The sequence below is a fragment of the Terrapene carolina genome, unplaced genomic scaffold, assembly GCF_002925995.2.
Source record: "Terrapene carolina triunguis isolate 2854851 unplaced genomic scaffold, T_m_triunguis-2.0 Scaffold102, whole genome shotgun sequence".
NCBI classification, from domain to species: Eukaryota; Metazoa; Chordata; order Testudines; family Emydidae; genus Terrapene; species Terrapene triunguis.
In genome coordinates, this window is record NW_020664453.1 from 1,319,298 (window position 1) to 1,346,147 (window position 26,850).

At 40.1% G+C, this 26,850-nt stretch overlaps 1 protein-coding gene across 1 annotated transcript in view; it reads left to right on the forward strand.

The window, feature by feature from the left end:
• The window catches only part of LOC113406518 (FYN-binding protein 2-like), a 64,213-nt gene extending 42,554 nt beyond the window's left edge, over window positions 1-21,659 (forward strand). Inside the window, exons 6-20 of the mRNA XM_029911590.1 lie at window positions 224-324; window positions 1,507-1,538; window positions 2,706-2,737; window positions 4,578-4,668; window positions 5,047-5,195; window positions 8,584-8,691; window positions 8,788-8,831; window positions 10,307-10,376; window positions 11,870-11,962; window positions 14,723-14,751; window positions 15,781-15,841; window positions 16,457-16,549; window positions 19,201-19,294; window positions 21,296-21,452; window positions 21,622-21,659. Of these exons, the coding sequence (XP_029767450.1) occupies window positions 224-324; window positions 1,507-1,538; window positions 2,706-2,737; window positions 4,578-4,668; window positions 5,047-5,195; window positions 8,584-8,691; window positions 8,788-8,831; window positions 10,307-10,376; window positions 11,870-11,962; window positions 14,723-14,751; window positions 15,781-15,841; window positions 16,457-16,549; window positions 19,201-19,294; window positions 21,296-21,452; window positions 21,622-21,659 (1,192 nt within the window). The remainder of the gene's footprint in view (window positions 1-223; window positions 325-1,506; window positions 1,539-2,705; window positions 2,738-4,577; window positions 4,669-5,046; window positions 5,196-8,583; window positions 8,692-8,787; window positions 8,832-10,306; window positions 10,377-11,869; window positions 11,963-14,722; window positions 14,752-15,780; window positions 15,842-16,456; window positions 16,550-19,200; window positions 19,295-21,295; window positions 21,453-21,621) is intronic.
• The last annotated feature ends 5,191 nt before the right edge of the window (window positions 21,660-26,850 follow it).

Consider the following 26,850-nt stretch of genomic DNA (forward strand, 5'->3'; position numbering starts at 1 on the left):
GGTGATTTTAAATGTTTAATCACAACATTCTAGAGTAGATGTAGCATGAGACAGTGCACATCTTAGCGCAGGCCTCTTAATTAAGATAGAAGTTCCCAGTAATAATTAATTTCTCATAGATTGTATGCCAAAGTTCTTCAAGATCCATTAATTTATTTTGTAGGATTTTCAAAAAAACAACACTGTTCTCTTTCCCTCCCCTTTTTCTCTCATCATTCCCTAGTGCTGAATCTGAAGAACTACATAATTATGAAGAAACCATATCGTACGTGAAACAATCTGGGAACTCTCTAACCTCGTGTGCCATTCAGGATATTGCTGACCGTGAGTCTGTTAAACCAATGAATATAGGCGGAGTATGTGGGGTCTAACTACTTTTTAAAGAAATGGCATTGTTCCTCCTAATCTGTTAGAAGCTCAGTTGCATGTCTGAGTTACCCTCTTTCACAAAAATGCCCCTGTTTGTGACTAAAGGTACGTCTATACTTACCTCCGGGTCCGGCGGTAAGCAATCGATCTTCTGGGATCGATTTATCGCGGCTCGTCTAGACGCGATAAATCGATCCCGGAAGAGCTCGCCGTCGACGCCGGTACTCCTGCTCCGCGAGAGGAGTACGCGGAGTCGACGGGAGAGCCTGCCTGCCGCGTGTGGACCCGCGGTAAGTTCGAACTAAGATAGTTCGACTTCAGCTACGTGAATAACGTAGCTGAAGTTGCGTATCTTAGTTCGAAGTGGGGGGTTAGTGTGGACCAGCCCTAAAGGTGAATATTCCTGCTTTACAGCCTAACCCATCTTCTCCTCTTTGCCACTAGAAGGAAACAAACTTGTGTGTGAGACTGAAAATGTGTATGATGGAGTTATAGGATCATGGTGGGGGAGGCTGGAGGTAGAACTTCAATGGAAAAAGTCATGTGACTGTAGTCATGTAGAAGTACCGGGGATGAGGGGGCAAAGGAAGAGAAGTTAACTTGGCACAATTCAGCCTCCTTTTGGGGGGGGGGTAGGGTGGAAGAGGTGCTACTTCCAATGCATGGAACTCTCATGCCATCTTAATTCTCCCCCTCCCCCTTCCGCTTTGCCTTTCTTGTTCTGTCAGGTTTATTCTTGTGCTTTTTTTTTTTTTTTTTTTTTTTTTTTCTTCCTTGTTCCCCTTCCTGGTGGCTCTTCTTCCCCATTTCTCTTTGACAGAATACAACTTATTTGCTCAGGGTTGTGTTTGGGACAGGCCAATTCTTGTTCTTGATCCAAGGGGTGTGAAAAGATTGAGCTGACAGGGTGTGAACCAATCCTCATGCAGGGAACTGACCGTCTGGCCATTGGGCCCTGCAAAAGTGGGTGTTTGCCCCCATGTAGCCTAGAGTACCCTTGGCTGAATATGTGGGCCAGTCTTCTCTATAGCCACAGTTCCCTTTCACAGGCTGTAGTTCAACGGCATTAAAACTGTGGAAGATTGTATAACCTGAACATGCTAAAATGCAGTAATTGTTTATAAATCTTTATTCTAGTATCTAGCACGGGAATCCAAGAACACGAAAAGGTAGGTCATCTTCTGCAACCCTCACCTGACCTTCTAGATAAATCTGTAAGACATGCTGGTGCTATGTTTTGCTGCCTTGGAAACTTGTGACTATCATATCCTTCACATAATAGGCTGTTCTGTGGGGACTCTGGAGACTGATGTGCCCATCCCGTGGGATCTATGGAACCAATTTCCTTAGCGCCCTTTGAAAATCCTAGCCTCACGCTTCTGATGTTTAAAGAAGTAGTGATACAATCTAAATTTAAACAGCATGTTTTATATCAAACAGGTCTTGAGTAAATCTCTGAGAGTTTTAAAATTCCATAAGGGAGATGCCTGTATAAACCTCCGTCGAAGATAGGAATGTGCTGGTAATTCTCTACTCAAAGGCTTGATGACAAAAACAGTGTTCACACTTCCTTGCCACAGCAACGTATTTAGCCAGCGGCTGATGGGTGTGGAAGAAAATAATTGAACTGGTGTCAGAAAATATTTCTGAAGGGTGTGACTTCGTGTTCTGTCACACATGAAGGGAAATCTAGATGGGGCCATAACCTCTGAAATTCTTAAGTCAGATTCCAAAACTGGGCAAATTACTTTTTTTTTTTTTTTTTTTAAACTTTTAAAAGAAAGATCTTATTTGCTTTATTTGAGTGAGGTCCCGTTTCAAATTTTAGTTCTGAACTGAAAAGTGATCAATGTGTCCAGCAAATATCATTATGTTTCAAATGGCTTATCTATAATGCAGTAGAGGAGGAGTTTTGGCTTTCTTTATTTCTAATGGTCAAAAAAGCTAATTGTATTTAGAAAGGTTTTATGAAACAAAACTAATATTTAAAAGATTGGGTCTAATCTTGCAAGCACCTCAGCACATGCTTGACTTTACTCCTGTGAGTAATTTCATTGACCATTAGCTTGCTTATTTATTTATTATTATATAAGGAATTATTCAGGTCAATATGCACATCTTTTTCAGAAACTGCTCTTATTCTAGAAAAGAAGGGAAAGATACTGCTTTTAACTGATCATAAAGCTCATTTCTAAATGCAGGTCACTACATGGGTTATATTGTTTGTACAGAAACACACTTTGAAATATCAAATATTGAGTGGCATTGTGTAAGGCTTAGCTTCTTGCCGAACAAGGCATAATAAGTGAAGTTTTTTTACTTTTCTTTTTCAATAGAAGCAGAAAACTTTTCTGTTTGCCACATCCAGGTAACTTCTTCATTTATTTGAATCGCTTTTTATTTCTGCTCCTCTAAACAGGTTTAGCAAAGGAAAATGGCCTTTTTAGCTCTGTAATAGACCTGGGTGAATAAGCTATGAGGTATTCACAGCATATTTTATTTGAGAAATACAGTGAAATTCCACAAACACACTTGTGAATACAATTCCACTTTCTGACAACTTTCAAGGTTTCAAACTTCATTTTTGTTCTGCAGGGAACAAAACCAAAACCTCTCAAACGGTTTTGCAGAAAGCTGAATTGTCAAAATGTCCTTTTCCTCTCCTCCTCCCTTTCCCCTGGGAAACCTGAGCTTTTCGATGTGGGAATGGGAGAGAGACTGACTCTGTAGCCTAGGAGACCCAGGTTCAAGTCCGTGATCTGGGCTGACAACACTCTGCTCTCAGTAGGAACTCTCCCACCGCTCTCCAGAAGTCACCAGAGAGCCCTGAACCCAGATCCAAAACAACTTGAAATGAATTTTTCATCCAAACTGATGTCTCCACAAAACATTTCAATTTCATTGAATTGAAAATATTCCAAACAGCTCTACTTAGGAATTCTTTGTCCAGCTCTTTAACTAGACGTGATGAAGGAAAAAGGCAAGTTTGAAGTTCACCCTGAACTATTTTAAGAGTAAAAATACATACTTCAAACACTGCAGTAAATGTAATTACTGTTGCTCGGTAACCTGCTTGCTTTAATGGAGATTGCTGTAGCATGTGATAAATTGGATTATTTTTGTTAAATGTGTAACTAAGGAAAAAAGCAATTTGGGAATAGAATGAGGAGAGACGTTGCATCACCGGAATGGCTTGGGTATTCAGAGGGATACCAAAATGATTTCACACGTAAACATATGTGAAAGTGGGCTTTGGGATTATGTAGTAGGATGGGAGGGCAACTGTAGAGGAGAGTGTGGAAGGGATGGTGTAATCAGGGAGAGTTCTGATGGAGTCAGGAACCAAAGAGGCAGGGCCAGCTCTAGGTTTTTTTCCCGCCCCAAGCAAAAAAACAAACAAACAAAAACTCACCTCCGAGAGTGCAACTGCCAAAGCGGGGAAAAAAAAAACCCGGAATGCCGCCCCTGGAATTGTGCCGCCCCAACCACCCCTGGAATTCTGCTGCCCCAAGCACATGCTTGGTTGGCTGGTGCCTAGAGCCAGCTCTGCAAAGAGGGAGATGGAGACTGCATGAAGGAGAGCAAAGCTGTGCCAAATCAGAGTGTGTGAGGGGCACTGAAACAGAAACACGTCAGAATTGGGTCACCCATCCTAATACGTATCTGACGTGGTGATGGGAATTAAACATAAAGTGAGCCAGTCGAGCTGACTAGATAAATATGGGAGAGGAAACAGGAGTTGTGTTTTTGATAACCCAGAAGGTCATTGGCTATGGACTGCCTCATCTTTCGCTCATCAGCCATCATTTTTTTTGTTTTGTTTTGTTTTTTTAGTTGGCAAGACTTTTCTGTCTAGTTCAGTGTTACTGTAACAAAGCTGGGCCAAGGTCAGCTGTATGAAACCACCCAGGCGAGATCGTCAGCAGTGGATCTAGTCTATGGGCTGTCCATTGTCAAAAAGTCCATTCCTCCTAGCTTGCTGTCATTCAAATTGTGAATAGTGCTGTGAATATTCTTGCTCTGGGTTACCATCTGCTCTGTTTGCATGTTGGAGCTGATCCAGATTTTAGCGCTGGCATTATGGAATATAATACACTCTGCAAAATACAGCATCATCTCTCTCCTAACAAGTAGAGTAGGGGGGAGATGTTATGTATCAACACATACATCTTAGTCTGGGCTTGTGTAAGCATCTTCTAATATTTCAGCACTGAAAGAGTCACAGAGGATGAAAAAAAGGAAAAATCGAAATGGGATCTCGATAGAGAGAGGCAACAGCAAGCGAAGAAAACGTCCAAGGTAATATGTCATTGAGGTGCCCCTTGTATATTTAGGAGCAGTGTTGGGGTGGACAATGAGAGGGACTAGGGTATGATGCAGTTTTTGTTTTTAAAGCACAGTGAAACCAGCTCTTGGCCCAGGAATTGGAAGCAGTCGTTCGTCTCCCAAATGAGGAGAGATTATGGAATTTTAAATATTTTGTTTTCTCCCATTCGTGATGATAAATGTTTAATAATATGACTGATAGATTATATGCAACTCAGAAACATATATAGTATTACACCACTGCTCTACATAGTGGGTTAATAGTTGAGCTATATATTTTTTTCACATTGCTTGTAAATTAGGAATCTGATTCAAGCAGTGCCCTAACCACATCTACATTTCTCTCATTAGATTAGTGGTAGTGAGGATATGCTACATAAATCACAAATACATCAAGGCAATGAAGGTGGGAAGAACAAGCTACAAGTTAAGCAGAGAGATACAACTGACGTCATCCAAACTGGGAAGTGGCTGGCAAAAGATGGAGTAGAACTTTGTGAGTATCCCATTGTCTTTGTTTTATTGTACTGTTTCTTCAAACTTCTGTTCCATTTTTTACCTAAAATCTCTCAAGCCTTGTCTACATGAGACAGTCACACTGGTTTAACTTAAGGTGTAATTTTAAACCAATTAAGTTAAAGTAGCACAAAATGCTGCATGGACACTAATATATATTTTTTTGGGTTTAAGACAATCTGTTCAAATTAGATTGTCCTGACTTGGGAGTGTTGAACAGAGTTGTGAAAATAACTGATTTTTCAGCTCTCTGGAAGTTTTGGTTTGAGTTGAACGAAAACCAAAAATTTTCAGTGAATTAAAAGTAAGCTGAAAAAAATTTCATATCCAACAAAATGCATTTTTATGTTGGGCATTAACTTAAAAGCAAAGGAAATGAAGGGCTAGATTCACACAACTGGAGCGGGTGGTGTCTCCTTTCTATGGAGTAACCATGGTACTTACCTGGGATATGGAAGACTCTGGAGCTAGCACTTGAACTTAGGTCTCCAACATACCAAGTAAGTGACCTAAGAATCAGGCTATTGGATGTTCCGAGGTGGGACTCTGTCTCTCATGTTGAAGCCATTCTACTTCGTATAGAGTCCTTGAATAGTCATTGGGGAAGAGAGTAAGAATGATGCTATAGGCTGTTGGTTAGGGCACTCAGCTGGAAGGGAGGAGAGCTGAGTTCAAGATCCTACTCCAGAGCATGGATTCAAATGTGGGTCTCCCACATCCCAGGTGAGTGTCCAAACCACAAGGTTATTGGGTATAAGGAGGATGGCATCATTACCACCACCTCCTCTGGGTTTTGTGAATGGCACCAAAGTCCCCTTGTGAATCTAGGCTTAAGCTTTTTGGTTGAAACTATTTGGCAAATTCATCACAAACTTAGGCCAAATCGCTTCAATTGACCATATATAATTTTTTTCCCCGTTTGCCAACTTTCCTTCCCCCCAAAAAACAAACTAGTCTGAAAAACTGCTCCCAGATCTAGTGTGGAAATCCATCTTCTCCTATGGGAAACAAGCTGTCATCTCCCCACTATTGTCTGTGACTGAAGTCAGAAAAAAAAAAAATCATGGGAAGATGGAAACTATTTGGGCCTGATTTTTTTTCAAACTGTTTTTATTCCTCTGACTAGTGCTTGCTGGCATGATTTGTTCTAATGACTCTCAAAAATAAGGAATAACCCCTTATTTTCTTCATTATGGTGCAGACCTGGAGTGCTAGTACATTATTTGGGCTTCAGTTATCTTCTTAAGCTATGTAGTTGCCAGACACTGTCAACTTACTTTAGTTTGTAGTGAATGGGGAGCATATTTCTTCTTTTTAAACTTATTCTGTAGCTTCCAAGTCCAAATTTGTTTTACCTGTAAGTAATTATTTCAATTCATTCCTGACAGCGATAACCTTTTTAAACCACTCTGCTTAACTTTGCTGCTACTGACAGTGTTCAGGATTGAGCTGTAGATTATAATTGATCTCTTGAATGGCTCGAGGTAATTTTGGGTGGAATTTTCAGTATTGTTCGAGGCTGGCCTATCTCTGCTCCCATTGATGTAAATGGGAGCAGAATAAGGCCAATGCTAGGTGCTTTTAAAAAATCAGAGAGACCAAAAGTGAGAAGTTAGTTTTGCTCCGAAGCATTATGATGAAATTCATAATATAGATGTGTCAGTGTTGCATATTTCTGGTGTGGCAGCTGAGCATGGATGCATCCATTTAAGAATACTAGTTGCTTTTGGCTCTGTCTCTTATGTTTCTTTGTTAATCCAACCCTTTTCCCCCTTCAAACTCACTAAAGGCCTAACTAGGCTTGGCAAGGTGGTCAATTGACTACTTATTTGATCACTGTCAAATATTGTCATATATTCCAGCAAGGATGTCCTGACGGCAGTGGCAGCCTACCTTTTGATTTGCATCATGGTGCCCGTTTTCTTACAACAAAACAAAAAAAAACCACAGCTCCATTTCATTGTTTCATATTTTTCTGAGTTACTGAACTGGAATTGTATTAACTTGTCTTTTGAAATTAGGCATAAGTATCTCTCTAAGGCTAAGCCTACTGAAGACCATAAAGTCTTACTCTTTTTTGTTCTAATAAATTAGTGCTTTAAAATGTTTGACCATTCTGACAATATTTAACCAATATTTAAGGCTGTAAGAAAATCATGGGCCATAACTCTGAACAGACACCACAGTTTTTTGGGTTTTTTTAATAGTTGCCACAAATTTGAGTGGTGTTGGCACTGCAAGCTTGTGTGCCAGGTTGTAATACCATTCCCTCAAATTTGGCCTAGCTTCTCTCCATCATGACAGAGGCAGCTGACCCAAATTTTTGTGATCGGGGTGGGGGGTTACAAATTGGTGAATGAGGTAGCAACAGCACTCAAATGTGGGTGATCAGGGTGGGGAGTTATTCACCTATTTGTGAGGTAGCAACAGCACTCAACTTTGGATGGCCGCCTCTCAGTCACACTTGCCTTCAAGAGCCATTGGGACATATCTGTGCTGCTGCCCTGCTTAGAAGGCAGGCTGCATGCCTGGGAAGAAGGTGCTGAAGCTTATGGGTGGGTGAGCACCCAGGGGTGGTGAATCCATTTTAAAAGCAAGTATATAAAGGCAACCTGTTTGTTTGTTTTAAATGGAATTTGCACTGAGCACACCAAAACTTCAGCTTCAACGAACTGTGGCTGCAACTTTTGAACCAAAAAAAAATCCATACTTTTGTACAGCCTTACATATACTTGACTAGTAAATTTACCAATAATTTTTGGACTAGTCAAATGCCCAACCTCAGACCTAACATTGTTGGAGGGATGTCTATTGCGCTGGTGATTATTACTTTTTAACGTAATTGAAACAGTTCACATACTTAATTGTCCCAGTTCAAAGTATAATAGACATCAGCAAAAATCACAAATGAGACTTTTCTTTTTTTCCTCTACTGTGATTTGCAGGTATATTCCCCAGGCTTAAGTAATCTATCAAGCCTTACTCCCTAAACCATATCAACCCCACCAAAGATCCCACTAATTCAATCCCTTCATTCATTTCAGTAAATGCTCATCAATTTTTTTTTTTTAATTTTTTTAATCCTATTTTGGTTCTTGCAGTTGAAAAATTTCACAGTTGAGGGCTTCAGATACTGAGCAAACTGGTAAATCTCTAAAATAAGTCTTTAAGACTCTTTGCTTTCTTTCAAAGCAGCTTAGAGCAATCAAAGACCCTTCTTAACTCCTAGATCTAAGGAAGTTTGGCTGATTTATTTATTGTGACACTAACATGAATTATCAAAGATGATCATCCTTGACCTGATAGTAGGTGATCAGAAGAGCTTCTAAGGCAAGATGCTGTTTCATTTTCAGCTCGCTATGTGTGCGTCAGTGCCTTGAAAGCGGATGAAGACATGGTGGCTTTGAGCCAAAGGATTCTGAAGCCAATGCAAACATCAGAGGATGTGTATGACGATGTAGAAGATACAGAGTGTGCCGTGTGAGTACGTGCGAACGACTGGGTTTTGAAATGTCTTCTAAAATCTTCACTATAGTAAGCTGATATATCAAACTGTCTTGACACTTTATTTTCCAGGAATCAAGCCTCTGATGCCTTTAGCTCGTTCACTTCAGATAGCTGTAAGTATGGCTGAGTTGGGAAGTTTGAACTTGGGGATCGTTCATTACGTTGAGGCATACCTCCATTTAAAAAGGTGCATCTTGTGCCTGGAGTGAAGCTCACCCTAGCAAAAAGGAGTTGCACATGGCCCTGTGCTACACTTGAACCCCACGCTATGGTGCAGTCGTCAGCCCAGGAAAGCGGGCAGGGCACTGGGATCTCTGCCAAGACAATGAGGAAAGAATTCTTCCTTTACCCCTCAGCTGCGCATTGCAGCTGCTACTGCAGGAGTGGACTCTGACTTCAGCGTTCTATAGCAGTGGTGATCCTGGCTTTAACCCTTAAACAGTTCTGCTGTGCTTTGAGAGTGGCTTGGTTTACACCTTCTGCGTGGCCTCTCCAAAACGGCCCGTATTCCTTTCTTTTCTTCCTCCTCCCCCACCCCGGAATTGCACTGGTTTCCCCTCCATGTGGAAACCTCCATGCCCATGGATAGGATTTTCCACCAGTATATTGTTGAAGCTTCACTCAAGTTCATTAGGCCGTATGGATCTGCTGTAGTGAACTTCACCCGTAAGTGCCTGTCTGTACCCATTTTAAGCAATTGTAGTGAAAGTTGCCACATCCATATTAATAGGAGATAAAATCACAAGTGCCATCATTAAACCTACCACTTTTCTGGTGGCGTGATAGAACTTTCTTACTGGGATTCATAGTGTGATGTGACGGCAATCTCATGTTAGTCAAATATGATCCTAATAATGTCATTCATTGGATGAATTTTGATAGCTTAATAAATCTACCCCTGCAGCTCGTATGCAAGATTTGTTTATGTCTACAGTTTTAGCTACCTGATTTTAATACATTTTCTAACCACGAGAGCACTAGCAATTTAAAAAGAAAACACGTTTACAAAGAATAGCCTGTGCCTTGTGTTGAATATTCCACGGTTAGCTCATGTATAAATACAATGAGTGTTAGATTCCTTTATTGATCAGTGCCACTCCAATGTTGAACATTCAGCATTATGGCAAGCTTACATCTGGGAATAAATGGTCTCTTGTAAATTTCTGTTGCATTTTATGCTACAAGCTAAGGGGTCTGACTCCCAGCTTGCATAGACAGCAGAGTTCTGGTGGGTTTGTAGTCTAGGGTAACCAGATAGCAAGTGTGAAAAATCGGGACGGGGGGGGGGGAATAGGTAATATTGGGACTGTCCCTATAAAATCGGGACATCTGGTCACCCTATTGTAGACCAGCAGCTCTGTGGTCCTGCAGCAGCTACACGTCTGTGTTTCGTGTGCTAGCTCAGATGAGCGCTAGCGTGAATGTGTCCACTTGAGCTGGGAATCCCACCGCTAGCTCACAGTGTAGCCATAGCCTATCTAGTGCTAAGTGGTTCTCCTGTTCTGGAGCTCCGTTTGTTCTGTTTAGCAGATCTTGAAGATTGTTGCCATCGAATGTGATTCGTGAATACATCTGTCTTGTTTTTAAGTTTCAGAAAACAAGTGTGACGAAATATATGAGGATATTCATAATGGGGATTATAATCCAATCAAACTGGAGTGAGTTGCCATTTATATGCCTTCAAGCAGCTGAATGCACTTTTATGTCATGTTCCTGTTGACTGTTGGATACAAGTACATGTTTTACAGCTGTAGAAGGGATATTGATTTTTGTTATTTATTGACATTAGCTGACATTTACTAACTGCATTTCCAATCATTAGCTCTGTCAGATCACTCTGTGTGGGGAATGAGGCTTCATACACCCTTCCACGGTGTATCTGACTCAGCCCTTGACCATAGCAAATGGTGAGGCATTGCTCCACAAAACTTCTTAAAAGGTGCACCTGATGCCTGGTTTTTATACAGCAGAATGTGGAGTTATTTATCTTGTGCATATGTATCTGCTCCTTTCCCTTCTGGACGTGAAGAGTAATCGCATCTGGGTTTAAACCTAACTTGCATCTTGTGTGTGGAGAAAATATGGGAAGTTTGAAGCCTAGGGGATGAGGGAAAAAACAGCAACGCTATTTGAATTAAAGGTGCACCTAGAGGCACCAAACAAGACCGTGGTCGATTGTGCTAAATGCCATACATACACACCCAGTCCCTCCTCCAAAGAACTGTTGTCTAACTAGACACTACATAGTAGGAGAAATGAAGCTTTCGTATCCTCCCGTTACAGATGGGGAAATGGAGAAATAGATTGTGACTTGCACAAAGAAGTTTATAGCAGAGCTGGGCATTGAAACTCAACATCCTGAGTCTTAGTTCAGTGCTGTAGCCACAAGGCCATCCTTAACGTAATCTTCCTGCCAGTACAATGTGCAGCCAGTGCTCAAGGAGTTGTGCTCACTGTCGTTAGTACTTACTGTTCTAGTACCTTCTATCTTGGTTCTTTTTAAACACTTCAGTATACGTCCACTATGGGAAATAAGCTTTGCAACACCCCTGTGACACTGGCAAGTACAATTCCCCCTGTCGTCGACATAAAGAGAATTTGTCTTGCCCGAGGCCATGCAAGACAGAGATCTGTGGTGGAGCCTGGAACAGAAAGAGGTGGTCTGACTCCCAGGCTTGGGCCTTAACCACAAGGCTGTCCTTCCCTCTGTACTGTCTACCAGGAACGGTACCAAGGGAAGCACTGTTCCTTTTATCAGAGATTTGGAGTTCCACGAAAACACTCAATTTCTGAACGTGGCAGGGGAGGAAATTGACCTTTTTTTTTTTTTTTTTTTTTTCATTAATGATTCACTGACTTTGAAAAATCCCATGTGTGAACTAAAACCAATGCAAGAGGGAATTTAGAATCAAGGCCCCAGTCCAGCAAAGCACTTAAGCTTAACTCTAAGCATGTGAGTAGTCCCCAGTGAGTTAAGCATGGGCTTAAGTGCTTTGCTGGACTGGAGCCTAAGTGCTTCTTAAGGTGCAATCCCTGATTTCTGAATAGAGGATAATCTCTAGCACTGCCAATATGGCAATTTTTGTGGGCATTCAACATTCTTAAGTCTAACACTTTTTTTTCCCCCCCGATGTATTTTCTTCGTACCTAGTTTGGATAGAATAGAAAAACTAAAGCAATTTGGAAAGTTTTTCAAGAAAGACATAATTAAACTGAAGAATGCCAAGATGAAGGAAAACCGCCGGTAAGAAATGTTGTCCAAACAGCTCCCACTTGGTTCATGTTTGGAAACTATGCGCTTTTCCTTTTGATAGTTCTGGACACAACTTGCTTTGGAAAATCTGCCTAAAAAGTCATTTATGATGCCCAGCTGTTCCCTAGGAATTTCCATAATGGATTTAGCCTAGGGTGCATCTGGTCCAGTATCTTGTTTCGCACAATGGACAGCACCAAACACTTCAGAAAAAGGTGCAAGAAACCCTGAATATGTCAATTATGGAATAATCTGCAAGTTTCTTCCTATATCCTAAATCATAGATTGGGTAATGTCTTGAAGCATGAGGATGCATATGTCCTTCCAAACTGCTGATTGGCTTGGGATGGTGGTCCAGTAATCAAAGCAAGTTGAACGGATGTAGATCAGTGAAGAGGAAAAATTTATTGATTTAATATTTTCCTTTTCCAATTGGTAGGCAAAGACCTTCTTAAATTCAAGTTTATAAAGAGGGAAAAAATCTTTGTTGCAACTGTATTATTTAGCACCCCCCTTAAAGAATCCAAAGATGATGCTTTCCATTAGGAGTATGTGACCAGTACATCCATTCTGGTAATCTACGACTTTTAAATTGTTCTTGAGGCAGCTGTTTTACTCATGAAATATTTGGTTCCTTTTTGGAGTAATGAAAGTAGGAATCTGAGTTCTACCCACTGGTCCTGATTCTGATCCAAATTTGCAATGGTATAACAGAAGGGAAGTTACTCTGGATTTATATCAGTGGGAGGTCAGAACAAGGTTCTGTTAGTCTGATCCATCGCTCTTAGGAGCATCAATATCAATAGCCTTTTTTCTCATTTTTTACCTTTATAGGAGGAATTAAACCCTAATCATGGGGGTGGAGGTGGAGGGCGGCAAAGTAGTGATTTTGAAGTCAGTGGAAAGCCTCCTATATACTTCAGTGGATTTTTATGCCAGACTAATCCATGACCTAAACCAACTCCTTTATTTTTAAAATGACTTAACTGAATCAAATACAATTTTTAATGGAAAAAACAAGGGTGATATTAACTTTGTCAATGCAGAGTAGATGTTACATAGTTATTTTTTCCCATTGTGTGGAGAGCTAAGTAAAGCTCCACCTTCCTCTCTCTGCACCGCTGATGAAACCTTGAAAAATGTTGCATGTCCGTAGAAGACAGGCACAGCAATATGGTATTAGCAACACAGAAACTTGTATGTGCTTATGTCACCTGTAGGTTGGGAAAGGTGGTACCTTAGAGAAGAAGACTTGCTTTTCACATTCAAGCTGGCAATAGTATCTGATAAGAAAGAGGAGACCGTTCAGTCTCTGTTATAACAAGTTAATGACACATGAAGGAATATGGTGTACCTTTTTATAGTGCTCTTTTGAGTCCTGTTGGCTTGATATTCAAGATGCTGGCTTATTGGAGAGGCTCTTGAACAGAATTCCCCTGTACCAGTTTCTCGCTTCATGAATGCATGATGGTTGGCTGCAGAACATAAGGCCTCTTGACCCCTCTCTGCAAAACGCCTACCGTCAGATGAAGCAGGTGCACTATGGTGCCATGCTCTTTTGGTTCTGAGAATGTCTGTAGTGGGATTTTTTTTTTCTGGCTTTAAAGGAATATAGCTGTATTTGGGAATGTGTAGTGGGAACTACAGTCTGACAGCTGTCTGTCATCTGACAACTCTTTCTGCTACAGTCTGACAAAGCTGTCTGCTTTCCCTAAATTCAAGTGCTGGATATTAAGAGTACTTGTGTACATAAGTGGCTGCATGTTGATTGAACAACTGGCACTTTTGTGTGTAGATAATATTTTGCACATGGAGGTGAACTGATTTATGTGCTTTCATTTTCCAAAAAGGGAAGGTGTGGGTATTTAGTGGGTCTTTACACTAACTATAGGTACAGTATGTGTACTCGTGCACCATTTTAGGCTGTCCTGGGTATTTTATTTCTGTAAAAAGCTCTGATGACAAACCTGGGACATGCTTGCCTCATTTCTTTAAGTCCGTTCTCACTCTATTTCCTCTCTTGTTCTCTCACTCTTTAGCATCTCCTTGCTCCATAACTGCTAAATTATGATCATAATAATGAGCTACCATATGCTGCTTAAGCTTTCACACTGTACCTTCTTGTATCACAGAAAAAAGTTCTGAACACTGCTGTGGATCTTTTATGATGACCACCTTATTAGGCCTTAATTACGACCGCATGTTCGCTTATGGACAGGTGCATGGCATGCTGCATTCATTGGCCAGTATGGGAGAAATATTTGGCCAGTGTCAGCTCTTTCCTTTCTTCTATGTTCTGGTCTTTGAACTTGCATCTGAAGAAGTGAGGTTCTTACCCACGAAAGCTTATGCTCCCAATACTTCTGTTAGTCTTAAAGGTGCCACAGGACCCTCTGTTGCTGGTCTTTGAATAGGCACTTTCAATTGCGGCATCACCATAATAACCATTTTAAACTGTGTGCCTGCCTCTGTAGCTTTGGAGGTCTGAAAAGTGTTCAAGGGTATGTTAGAAAGACACAGAATATGAAAGGACAGACTGACTCTTCAAGGATTTAATGGATCATTGGGGCGAGGGGGAGTGAGAACATAATTTCTTCTAAGACCTGTAGCATTCCAGAGCCTGAATGTAGCATCTTCCCTTGAGCCACCAGTACAGTTGCCATGCTGTTAAGATGGCTGTTTTAACATGTTTGTATGTAATTAATTTTTTCTCATGTGTTTTTTCTCTCTCCCTCCCTCCCCCCACCCCAGCATATTGTCCAGTTCAGTACCAAATTTAGGTAAGCCATGTATGTGTATCTGTGTGATTACATTAGAATGTGATTGGAAAGAGGTGGCATGGGTATCTTGCCTTTTTAAAAATAGACTGTGTACTATAACACTCTAAAATTTGGTATGTGGCAGTGTTAATTCTAAAGACTTAACATGGACGTGCACTTTACTTGTGGTTTTGAGGTGGGGTATGGAGGCGAGATTATTCTCGCGCAGTTGTAAACTGTTTCAGTAGCCGTCTTGCTCAATAAAGCACTACAGGAGTTCTCTGACCATTCTCGGAAATCTTTTGTGAAAGTCATTTCAGGTCTTGAAGGGGAAAGGGCCAGATTTGGATTTGGTACAAGTGGGAATGATTCCAGTGGACTCAACTGGATTGCCTCCACTTCAACCAGGTCTGAGCTGAGCCCTAGAATTTCATCCTCCTATCAGAACTAATGTACCATATTCCTCAGAATAATTTATAGGGCTTGGCTGTGTCCCATGTGTACATTGGGGCTAATTCCTTAGAAAGGTTGGCCCAGTGCTTAGGGCACAAACCTGGGACTTGAGACCTGGGTTCAAACCCCAGGCCTGTGTTATGCAGGAAGTTGGGGTAGGTGATCATAATGGTCCTTTCTAGCATTAAAAATATATAGATTTTTTTTTTAAATGGAATTAAACTAGTTGAGAGCAGAATGGAACTCCAAACTGTTACATCCCAAGAACTGTAAGTTTCCAACCAGAGCAGTGCGCTCAGGCACAATGACACTCTCTCAGAGATGCCTGTGGGTGTTTTTAATTATAAATTAATTATAAATAAATTATATATAAATAAATAATTATTTCTCCTTAGCCACCGGTGCCCGCTCATGGGGAAGTCTCCTTCCTTGTTGGTGCCTTGAGAATCCTTCATTACTACAACATTTAGTTTCTTTGAATTAATAGTGTTTCAGACAGGCTAGGTGCAGTCCCAGTTTTATTAGTCAGTGGTTTCAAATACTGTACTCAGATGAATGTTTTCTGACTCACCGTTATACTGAATGTTTTGATAACAGACGTTGTGTCCCAGGGAAATGTGGCATATGATGACATTGATGTGGATCCAAAAGATGCAAAGTAAGTAATCCACTTTTACAAAAGAGGACTACTTCTGTAATGTTTCTCCAAAGCAGGTTCTTATGCTGCAAGCAACATTCCTCCACAAATCTGTGGCATAGTATACTGGCCTTCAGACACACACTTTCACTGTACCTTTTATTAGCTAAGTAAGGTAGTGTCAGTATTTATAGGAGTTCGCTAGGAAAAGCTCAGGTGCTCTAGGAAAGGATGTTTCTGAATTGGCAGGTGGTATCCTAAAAGTGTTGTAAGAGAACCCTAGCATAGTGCTGTAAAGTGAAGCCTTGTCTCCTTGTGGCTCATGAAACTATCCATAAAAGTTGGGGATTTAATCCCCAATGTCCCCAGTCCAAATCTTACTTGTCTAGCTGCATTTTGCCTTCTGCAAAAATATCTACCTGTAATCTTAACTAGATAGCACATACTTCATTTCATGCTCTTCAACTATTGAGTAGTATTGATGTAAACTGGTATAAGCTGCAAGGTTCCTGCATTAAGTGTTTGCGTTTCAGTGGTGTGTGAAATTAGATATTTTTTAAAATAAAAAACGTTGTGTCACCCTTCTGTTTGAAAAGGATTGTTATAAATATCCTCAATTGTTCCTTTTTTCCCCAGAGAGAAGGATGACAAACACAAAAATTGGAAGCTAAAATTTCTGATGCCAAAAGATAAAGATCAAATAAGAAGCAGTGAAGATGATATAGAAAGGTAATGAAAGATCTTTATTTCTATAATTTTATGTATTCTTCACAATTAAGTACAAGGTGTCAGTCTTCCCAGTCCAACGTTATTTAAAGTTTAGACTTTGAGAGCATTTTATTAGACTTTGGTAACACTGAGATAGTATCCTTTCACTTTGCAAAATTTCGTTAGAACTCTCTACCAAAGTTTGCAGAAACTAGACTTGGAGGAAACTTATAACCTTGGTGTGTATGTGTGAGTGGGGAATTCTTCAAGGGCCTTCTTTCCCCAAGATTTTATCCTGAAGTTTTGTAGCCTCTCTTCTCTCTAGTTGAGGTAGGACTATCTGTGCAGTGTAGTGGTACAGCTCCTCAGCCTAAATACAACCTCTTTAAACAAGCATTTCAGACCAAAGTAATAGTGGTTGGTCTGTGCTGGGAGAAAACGCTGGCCAGAAGAACTACCTCTTTAGATGTCTCTAGGACAAGGGTAGGCAACCTCTGGCACACGTGCCGAAGGCGGCACACGAGCTGATTTTCAGTGGCACTCACACTGCCTGGGTCCTGGCCACCGGTCCGGGGGGCTCTTCATTTTAATCTATTTTTAAATGAAGCTTCTTAAGTATTTTAAAAACCTTATTTACTTGACGTACAACAACAGTTTAGTTATATATTATAGACTTATAGAAAGAGACCTTCTAAAAACGTTAAAATGTATTACTGGCATGCAAAACCTTAAATTAGAGTGAATAAATGAAGACTCGGCACACCACTTCTGAAAGGTTGCTGACCCCTGCTCTAGGATGTGCATACAACATAGGCAGTGTCCAAACAAGCACGTACCATGTGGCATGTACCATGTGGCAAACTGGGATTACAGTCCTCCAGTGTGCTGCATGGTAACCGTCTGTGTAGATCCTGCTGAAACACATTAAAAGTTCTGTAGTGCTCATTGATGTACTGATGCTTTAACCCACCATGTAAGATCAGGTGAGAGCTTTGGGTAAGCTTGAAAGCTTCTCTCTCTAACCAACAGAAATTGACCAATAAAAGAAATTACCTCATGCACATTGTCTCTCTAATATCCTGGGACCAACATGGCCACAGTAACACTGCATTCAGTAATGTTGGCTTTTCCTACTGTGAAAACTGAAGTGAAATGCCCCAAACTTTCCAGTTTCACTTCAAATATAAACATGTGTGCGCAGCTATAGATAGCAACTAATATTCTAGGACTTTTAAACAAGCATTGCTGACCCTTCACAGGTATCCCCTAGCATCTTGATTAGCCGTCACTCTTATTCCGTTCCCACTGAGACATGTGTAATGGTTAGAGGAAGAAATGCAATGTAACTAACTTGATGAGATTTCCTCTGTTACATGGACATAGAGATTTTAGGGGCTGAAAGTAGCAATGAAGAATCTTGTTAATATGATTTTAAAATGCTTAGTCTTTAAGAACTACCTAACATTGGCTCTTATTTCCTATTTTTTTAACTGAATGATGGAAAGTAGTTGACGGTAAGTAACTTACAAGTGTGTCTTATTTTAGTTTTAGAATATTCTGATGATGTCATCCCACTGTATGTCCCTCCTTTCCAAATAATGGGGATCAACACTTCTTGTACCTAGAGAATAATCTCAAACAAGACAGACTTCAGTGGTACAAGATTTCACCCACAATTGGAGTTTTGCCTGTAGTTGCAGTGGGGCTGGGATTTCACCCTGTGTTTAAAAGCTCAAAGGACATTTAACCCTATGCCACTGAAGGATATAAAGAGAGCACTTGCAAAAAACTGAGCCAAAAATTCACTCGTCTGCGTTACTAGAAGTATATAATATTAACTGGAGACTTAACGCTGAATTTCAAAGGTAAACTTCATTGACTAAAAGGTAATAATAAATGTGTTCTAGAATGGCTATTGAGGTGGAAAGGGAATACTCCTTTTTCCATAGTGTACTATTTATTAATGATCCAGAATTGATCACTGTTCTGGATCTCCGTTTCAAACCCTCTCTAACATCTCTCAAATGCGTGTGGAGGGGACGATCCTGAGTTGGTGTAAACTGTCCTAGCTCCACTTAAGTCTCCGACTGGAAAGGTTTATTAATTTCGTAGCCTTTCTGATTTCTAATTGTGCATCATTTGGTAGTGTGCTAGGAAAGTGGGGCTTTCAGAGCCCTATGCTTCTCCATTGATTAAAAAAGGGGTAATGATGTAGACTCCCATTCGTGCATTGTGCCCCATTGACTTCATTTGGACTCTACCCAGATCTGGGCCTTCAGTGTTCAATAAAATCTTAAATAGGGGAGTGGGGGTAGGGAATGGAAATTGCTGAAGGGAGAAAGCTGCCCCACCTCCATAAAAATTACTAACTTAAACTATTTAAAATACTCTCTAGTGACTGTATCCCTAAAAAAGCATAGCTTTATGCAAAACACAGGTGAAGTGAATCTGTCACTAAGCCTAGGTCGATCCAAGCTGCATACTTTTGTGTTTTTAATACACACTATGAGAAGACACTGACACAATCCGCTTGCTTTGTTCTTGCAAGGATTCATTCCGGACTAAATTAGAATTATTCAGTGCTGCGGTATGCATTGTGCCGTGTTTCATGCTGCTTCACGCACTGAAGGATTAAAAAGGAGCTGCTAAGAATGTCTCCTTTCTTGACGCAGTCTTTCCTCTAGAAACTTCTTCAAAGCCAAGAAATATAACATAGACAAGAGAAAGAAGGCAAAAGAAGAGAAGTTATTCAGAGAGAAATTTATGGTAGGTGTTCTTTTCCCCTCCTCTTTAATGCAAACAATCAGCAGTGTGAGAGGACAACTGTGGTTATGTGTGATACCTAACGGATGAGCTACAGAAAGGGATCAGTCTTTATCCATGGTACGCTAGGATGTAGCAGCATCCTATATTCCAGATCTGTGGTCCAGTCCCTTTAAAAGGCCATACAAATCCCCTTGTAACCTAGTATATCCCACAGTCTTTTCCAGCTGGGGCTGGTGGGAAAAGAGCTGCCTCAGAACTGGCTGGGGGCAAGAATAGGGGTGAAACAGAAGAATCATCAGCTCCTCTTTCCTTCCCTTAAGCCAACTGTTTGGTTCTAGTGACTCAGCAGGTGCAGTCTAACCCAGTTGATACCCTTTCCTGAGCCACCTCTAGACTGCACCCCCCAGACTGAGAGATACTGATCAAAAGGACCTTACGTTAATGGTTTTTCATAATGCTGTATAGGCTCGGTAGGCTATAAGCAGCACTGCCGAGTTCATGCTATGGTTTATAACAGTAGCATTGCCTGTTCTGTTCTAGCAGAGTCTTTGGGAATCTAGTCCTCTGTAACAAATGAATTAGCTTTAATTATTAACATCGTTCAAGAACTGCCTGCTTCAACAGGGAACTCAGTCTAGTCTTCTGGATGGTGAAATTAGGTATATTCACAGCAGAGAGGTCAGTCTGTTTGGGGAGGGAATAGAGAGGCACTAAGGAGGGGTCCTGCTACTAGGAAGAAAGTGGGAATGGTAAACTAACAGATGCCAATAGCTACACAATTAGGAGATCCTGCCCAAAGGGCAAAGGGAAGGATCTCTCTCAACCTCTCAGCAATACCTCTGTTCTTAGTATGGAGAGGCTGGAGTTGAGCTGCCATCAGCCATCCCTGGGAGGAGCTGCAATGTGGATTAGAGACTTATCATTGCAAGTTGTCATGGCAAGATTATGACTAAGTTTCTTCTGAGAATTCTTGTTTTCTGGCATGTGTGGTTGTGAAGTTTTTGTGTGTGTTTGTTTTTGTTTTTGTTTTTTTTTGTTTTTTTTTTTAATGGGAGAATATTTGGATCAAACCTATGCACTCATGTGATTATGGTACCAAGGGATCTGAAGTAAGACCTGTTAGATCAGGGATCTCAAACTCAAATAACCACTAAGGCTACATGAGGACTAGTACATTGGCCCGAGAGCCGCATCACTGGCCTTGCCCGCACTCTACCCCTTCTATGAGTCCCCGCCCCACCTCTTCCCACCCCTTCCCCGCCCCCATTCCAACCCTTTCCGCAAAGTCCCTGCCCCTGCCCTGCCTCTTCTCTGCCTCCTCCCCATAGCGTGCGGCTCCCTGCTCCTTCCCCTCCCTCCTGGAAAGCGCTAAGTGCCACCAAACAGCTGTTTGGCGGCGGGAAGTGCCTGGAGGTAGGCAGAGGAGCAGGGACGTGGCGCGCTGGGGGGGCGCGCTGGGGGAGGGGAGCTTGGTGGCCGCAGGAAATAACTCGGGAGGGGGGAAGAGGGGCGCGGGGAGCTTGGTGGGCTGCAGCAAATAACTCCACAGGCTGCATGTTTGAGACCCCTGTGTTAGATCATCTTTTTGTCCATCTCCTAGCCTGTACAGGATTGTTCCTTAAAGCCCATTATTTAGTACTTTGTCCAGTCCATTTTTATATGTCCCATGAGACACTTCAATCACTTCCCCCAGGAGGCTGTACCATAGTTGTAAATTATCTCACTGTCTTGAACACTTACACGGGCATTAAGGAAACTTTTTATTTTTTTAAAATGTGGTTTAATTTACTTAAGTTTATCCTCCTTTGTGTACAGTCCTAAAAATTTCTCTCCTTCTTTGGGTTTTCACTGTCTTTAAACACTTGTAATAGTTCTCCCCCCAAATCACCTTAATCATTATTTTACAAAAGTACTTCCATCTTCGATAGTTATATTTCTGAGATCAGAAGATAACTAAAGGGCCTAATATGAAGTGATGTATTTTTATATATATATTTTTAGTACAATAAGGAAATCACAATCGTCAACACAGCAGTTGCACACTGTTCTGTCGCAAGCAAAGGGAAACTTGATTTACCGATCACCGCCGGAGAACAACTGGATGTTATTGACATCACAGAAGAGAATCAAGTAATATGTCGCAATTCTGAGGGCAAATGTAAGTTTGCAAGGCTTGCTTAACAACACAGGGGATCATGTTTTAATCAACTTTTGTGAGATAAAGGTATTTAGAAAGCTGCTTCAGGCTGTTTGTGACTAGCACAGCAGGCAAATATACAAAGTTGCAGATTAATAAATGTGTATGTTGATTTTCTTTTTCTCCTTAGATGGCTATGTGCTATTGGAGCATTTGGATTTCAGGTAAATCTGGATTTATTTGTTTTTACAATTCCTATGGTCAGAAACTCTTGCTGTATTGAAGTGCATATAAAACTTCTATTGCTGGTGGGAAAGTTGTGTTTTAATTTGTTGATATAAAAATAGTGTTTAACTCAAATATTTCCCTATTTTGTAATACTAAGCAGTAGTAATTTTAAGCAGCAACTTAAAGCTGTACTAATGCTAGTCTGACTGCAGCTAAAAATATACTGTGCCAGCATACTAGACCAACGTAGACTCATGTAGTGCCATGAAGTCAGGGAAGCTATGCCAATTTATGGCTGCTGACAATGTGGTCGATTTTTATATACGTTCATCTTAGTATTAATCGTTTAAAAGCATCAGATGGAAATAAGCAAATGCAATATTGCAACAGACAATTAGATGCATATTTTGGCAAGATGCCTATTACAGTAAAACTTTTTTTTTTCTTTTGTGAGCCAGACATTAATATTGGTCATCTGACGGACAGCCTCTTCCTATGAAGTCTTGCGGAGAATCTGCTTTAAGCTTCCCGAAGATGGTGCAGGTGTGCCTATATGTGCCAATTGTGGAGAGCGGATATGAATGTAAATTAGAAGTATGGGTTTTTTTCCATTTAAAAGGATCTATATATTTTAAAAAGATGAAACCCCCATTGAGTGTGTAATAGTGTACAACAGGTAACTAGTGCAACCTGTTCAGTGAATTATCCCTCTGTTCACTACTTCTAGAGTTGCTTATTTTGTACAAGGTCTACCTATAGATAGACATTCAATTACCTTACCTGTGTATTTTTCTACTGTATGTAGCTTGGAATTTGTAGAGTAGGATTGTTAATATTTACTAGGAATTCACTGTGCATTATGATTACGTGAAGTTTGTCTTGTTACTGTCACTTTCTCAACAGTGTTGGAAATGTAAACTTCCCAAAGGAACTTTTGATGCACTTGTATGCAAATTATGGATTCTTATGACTAAGCTATGTTTTTGGATCTGAACCAGATATTGAGTTGTGAAATATTTGGTACTGTTGTTGCGGGGTTAAAAGCCATATTAGCGGTAGAGAAGTTACTTGTATCATTAAGTAACATGAATTTTAAAAGTAGTCTGTAAATAAAACACTAATGCAGAATTCACTTTATTATATTGATTCTTGACTTTAGAAAGCTAAATTGCTAAGCCTACTGGGGGCATATTTCAAAGGCAGAAATGGCAGGTACCTAACTCCCATTGACTTTCAATGGGAGGCAAGTGCCTCTGTCACTTGTGCATTTACAATCTGGCCCAACAGTAGGTGGTCACTGTTAACCATTTTTTAAATCTGTGTCTAAAACAAAGAAGGAATGTATGTACTAGTAATGGCTTGCTTTTGGTCTACCATGTAGTTACTGGTCCTAAAAATAATAGGTGTGGAATCTAGGGTGACCAGATGTCCTGATTTTATAGGGACAGTCCTGAGTTTTGGGTCTTTTTCTTATCTAGGCTCCTATTGTCCCCCTCCCCCTGTCCCGATTTTTCACATTTGCTGTCTGGTCACCCTAGTGGAATCTGATACACTTCTGTTCTAAAGGACCATGAGGAAATGCTGCTGAAAAGAATCAGACTACGGCTCTAACTCGGTGTCCTGTATGTATTCAAAGTTTTTCAAGATTCTGTGGCATGAAAAACCTGTATCTGAGACTGGAATCTGCTCCTTCATACACAGTAAGCTGAGTAGTCCTAAAAATCGTGAGATGGTGGTTTATTCAGAAATAGTTGTTTTCCATAACTAAGTGAACACGCCACAACAAAAATACTGTTCACTCCACAGTTATTTCAAGCCTGGCATGGAAAGCTTCAAGAAAACAGAGCAAATATTTAGCATTTACTCAGAAGTAGATATACAGGGATTTTTATTATTATTTTAACATGTGGTTACAATTAAGTGTACTGGCCTGCATCCATACTTACAAAAAAAGTTAAGCATGCGCAGCTTTGCAAGGTTGCCAGCACAAATATTTAGACTTCTCAAAATCTAGATGGACTACTTGTGATGCTGAAGTGTTCATCTGGTTTCAGAACAGATTGGAATTTGTATTACCGGTATGTCTTTCATCTACAGCCTTTTCAGCGTAACTATATTTAGCTAAGTTGCTAAAGCAAGTTGCCTATCGCTTTCTTATATAAGAATTTTAGATTTGGGTTTTAGCAATGCAAATGCATCTGAGTCTTAAATAGTTTTAAGGTACACTGTTGGCCTGAAATATTTTTTTCAGGTGATTGAAATCAGTAAGAAAAAAGAATTTACTTGTATTGTTCATTCTATAACACAAATATATCCATTTTAAAATGAAGTTAACAACAACAAAAACTTCAAAGCATAGTGTGAAGGTGCAGTTGTAAAATACTTACTGGGGCAGATCCTCAACTTGAGCCCAGGGAGACCTGACAATTTACACCAGCTGAGGATCTGGTGCTGTTTCATAACTCTCTGAATCCAATCCTCTTCAACCTGTACTTTAGTGACTTCAATGCATGACACTGAGGATCGCAGGATTGGGTCCTAAATCACTATACGCCACTAGTGAAACTCTATCCCTTCAAGGCAATTAAAAAGAGAAATAAATTGTGTCCTTTTACAGAACAGTTGGTGTTGGCTGCAATGAACATGTCTATTCATCTTCGTGCAAGAGATTCTGTAACTTGTTAAAACAAAATGGAAACAGTCTCTACAAGGCATCAGTTTGCCGACAGATTCCAACATACTGTTCTGGCAAATATGTGCACTGAACAATAGCACTTGATATGTGTGAGGTTGGTTGTGCATGTACTGCATACTGATTTGTACTCCAATGAATTAGGAAAATTTAATACACACGGTTAGCTGTAATCGCATCAATGTGTTGCACATAGGAAACTATTTTAGAGATGCCCCCCCCTTTGTAGTTCCGTTTGAAAATTGATGAAGACTTAAAGTAAAATCTGTATAAACTTAAACTATGTACTCCCCACCCATTTTCTTAAAACATAAATACTCTTGGTAATATGCCAGCCATCATTTACTGGTGCTGAGAGACAACCCAAGTTTCTTTGGCTTAGTTGTCAGTTCTGTGGCCATGGAAACGCCATGTTAGTGGAGCTGAGGAACTGAGAGGAAATCAAAATGCATGTTGCAAACTATGTAAAACCACTAGATCACCCATTCCATGCGCTGCAACAGAGCCTGCAACCAGATCACAAGCTTTCCAAACCAGCTTTTATACCATTCCCCTGCAATCAAGGGATGTGCCATTGCAAGATACCCCTCCACCCACCCCGGCCCCTTGCTCCTTCCCAGCTTTCTGCACAGGGAGCCAAGGTTTGATTCTGTGTGTTTGTATTAGTAACCGCTAGATCACACTGATTTCATCCATCCCATTAAGGGGTTTGGCTGTTAATATTATGGAATCCAGTGAAATTTTGAGGTCCAAAATATCCAAACATGAGATAATTCAAGAATACTGGGACAGAAAGTGAGATCCTGGCCCCTTGAAGTCAATGGCAAAACGATCATGAAATCTGATTGGTAAGGGGAAGTTCATTTTCTTTTATGTGGAGTGTGAGCCACCTTAATTTTTCTCAGTTGTCTCTTGATATTGGCAACTAGGGGGAAACGGACTACTCAGAAGTCCAACAGTACTGAGGTGGTCTATATTATGTTTAAAAGATTTGTTGCCATCATTTTTTTTTTTCATCTGAGTTTATTAAAGTGCAAATGTCAACCATGGAGACAGCATCACATGCAGTGCAGTACACAAAGAGAGAGTTTCCACACCATCAATGGAAGGTAAAAGGCTTTTTTTGTGATTATCTGAGACATAATTATGTGTACAAAGAACAAAACTGAAACTAGGCTCGGTGCCCTTCCACAATAACTATTATCCAAAACATTTTTAATCATAAGAGTTAAAAAAAAAAAAAAAAAAAAAAAAAAACAAATCCTTTCCTTTCCGGTTCTTCTGTTAGTGAAATGTGAAAAGCCAAGAAAAACTAAACTCTTTAGAGAATTTGTCTTCTGAACCCCATATTTGATTATTTTTTTTAAATCTTTATACTCAGAGCTCTTAATATTAGCAGCTAAAATATTGTAATGAGCACATTTTAAATATCCATTTTCTTTAAAATAAAATATTAGCAGGAAAATGCAAGGTACGGGTCTGAGATAACTTAGGGTATCTGGCTTAATATAATGGGTCAAGGACACTACAGCTGTCATGTAATTTTCAGTTTTGCTTTGTACTCTAAAGGAAAAAAAAAAAGCTGTAAGATGTACAATTATAACATAAGAAACACACAAACAGGCTTCCAGCAACAAGAATAAATATTACCATTTTTGCAGTATCTACTTCACAGCTTTGTGAAATAACCCCCCACCCCACATTTTAAAAGATCAGAAAAACACACAGATGAGCATGAACAGTCTTAGAAATAAGTTGCAAAGATAAGTTAAGGCAGATTCAGAAGGAGCATCAAGCCTTTTCTTGAGAATGGAGTACTTCTTGGTTTTATAGGAAAAAATAATTCAAGCTTACCATTTGGATCTTTGATATGCTGACCAGTTCTCCTGATTATTAACAATGGCAAAGATGTGTGCTTAGACCATTGCATATAATATCAATATCATAGTTTGTACTGAGTCAGTGTTCAGTCACAAAAACACATACACAATGTGGGATTTTTTTTTTTTTTTAAGAGTGTCAGTTAAAAATCTGACTGATACCAATCTCCATGAAGACTTGAAGCATGATTGTGTGTGTGGTAGTGGGTACATTTTACTCACCAATACATTTATAGTCGGTGTTAAATCTGAGTAATTTTATCTTCCAGTGTGTCTTACAAAAAGAAGCTATAAAAATAATTATTCAAATGTGTGATGGGGAAGAACCAAAAGCACACTAACGGGAAGCGTTAAATAAGCAGCAGGAAATATTGAAAATAAGACTTTGGGCAAAACATAAGGGCGAATGCAGTAGCTTGATGGTACATTTTTAAGTTGCACTTCACTGCATCCTAGTACATTACAAGTCAAATATTAAAGAAATTAGAGCAAGTGTCTTTTATCAATAGGGTGTGGATCTGAGTGACATTTCTTTCTAGAACTAAACCAGTTACAGACTGAGCCAAAATGAGAACACAACAAATGCACTTCAAGTATTGATAAAGATTCTATGTATTTC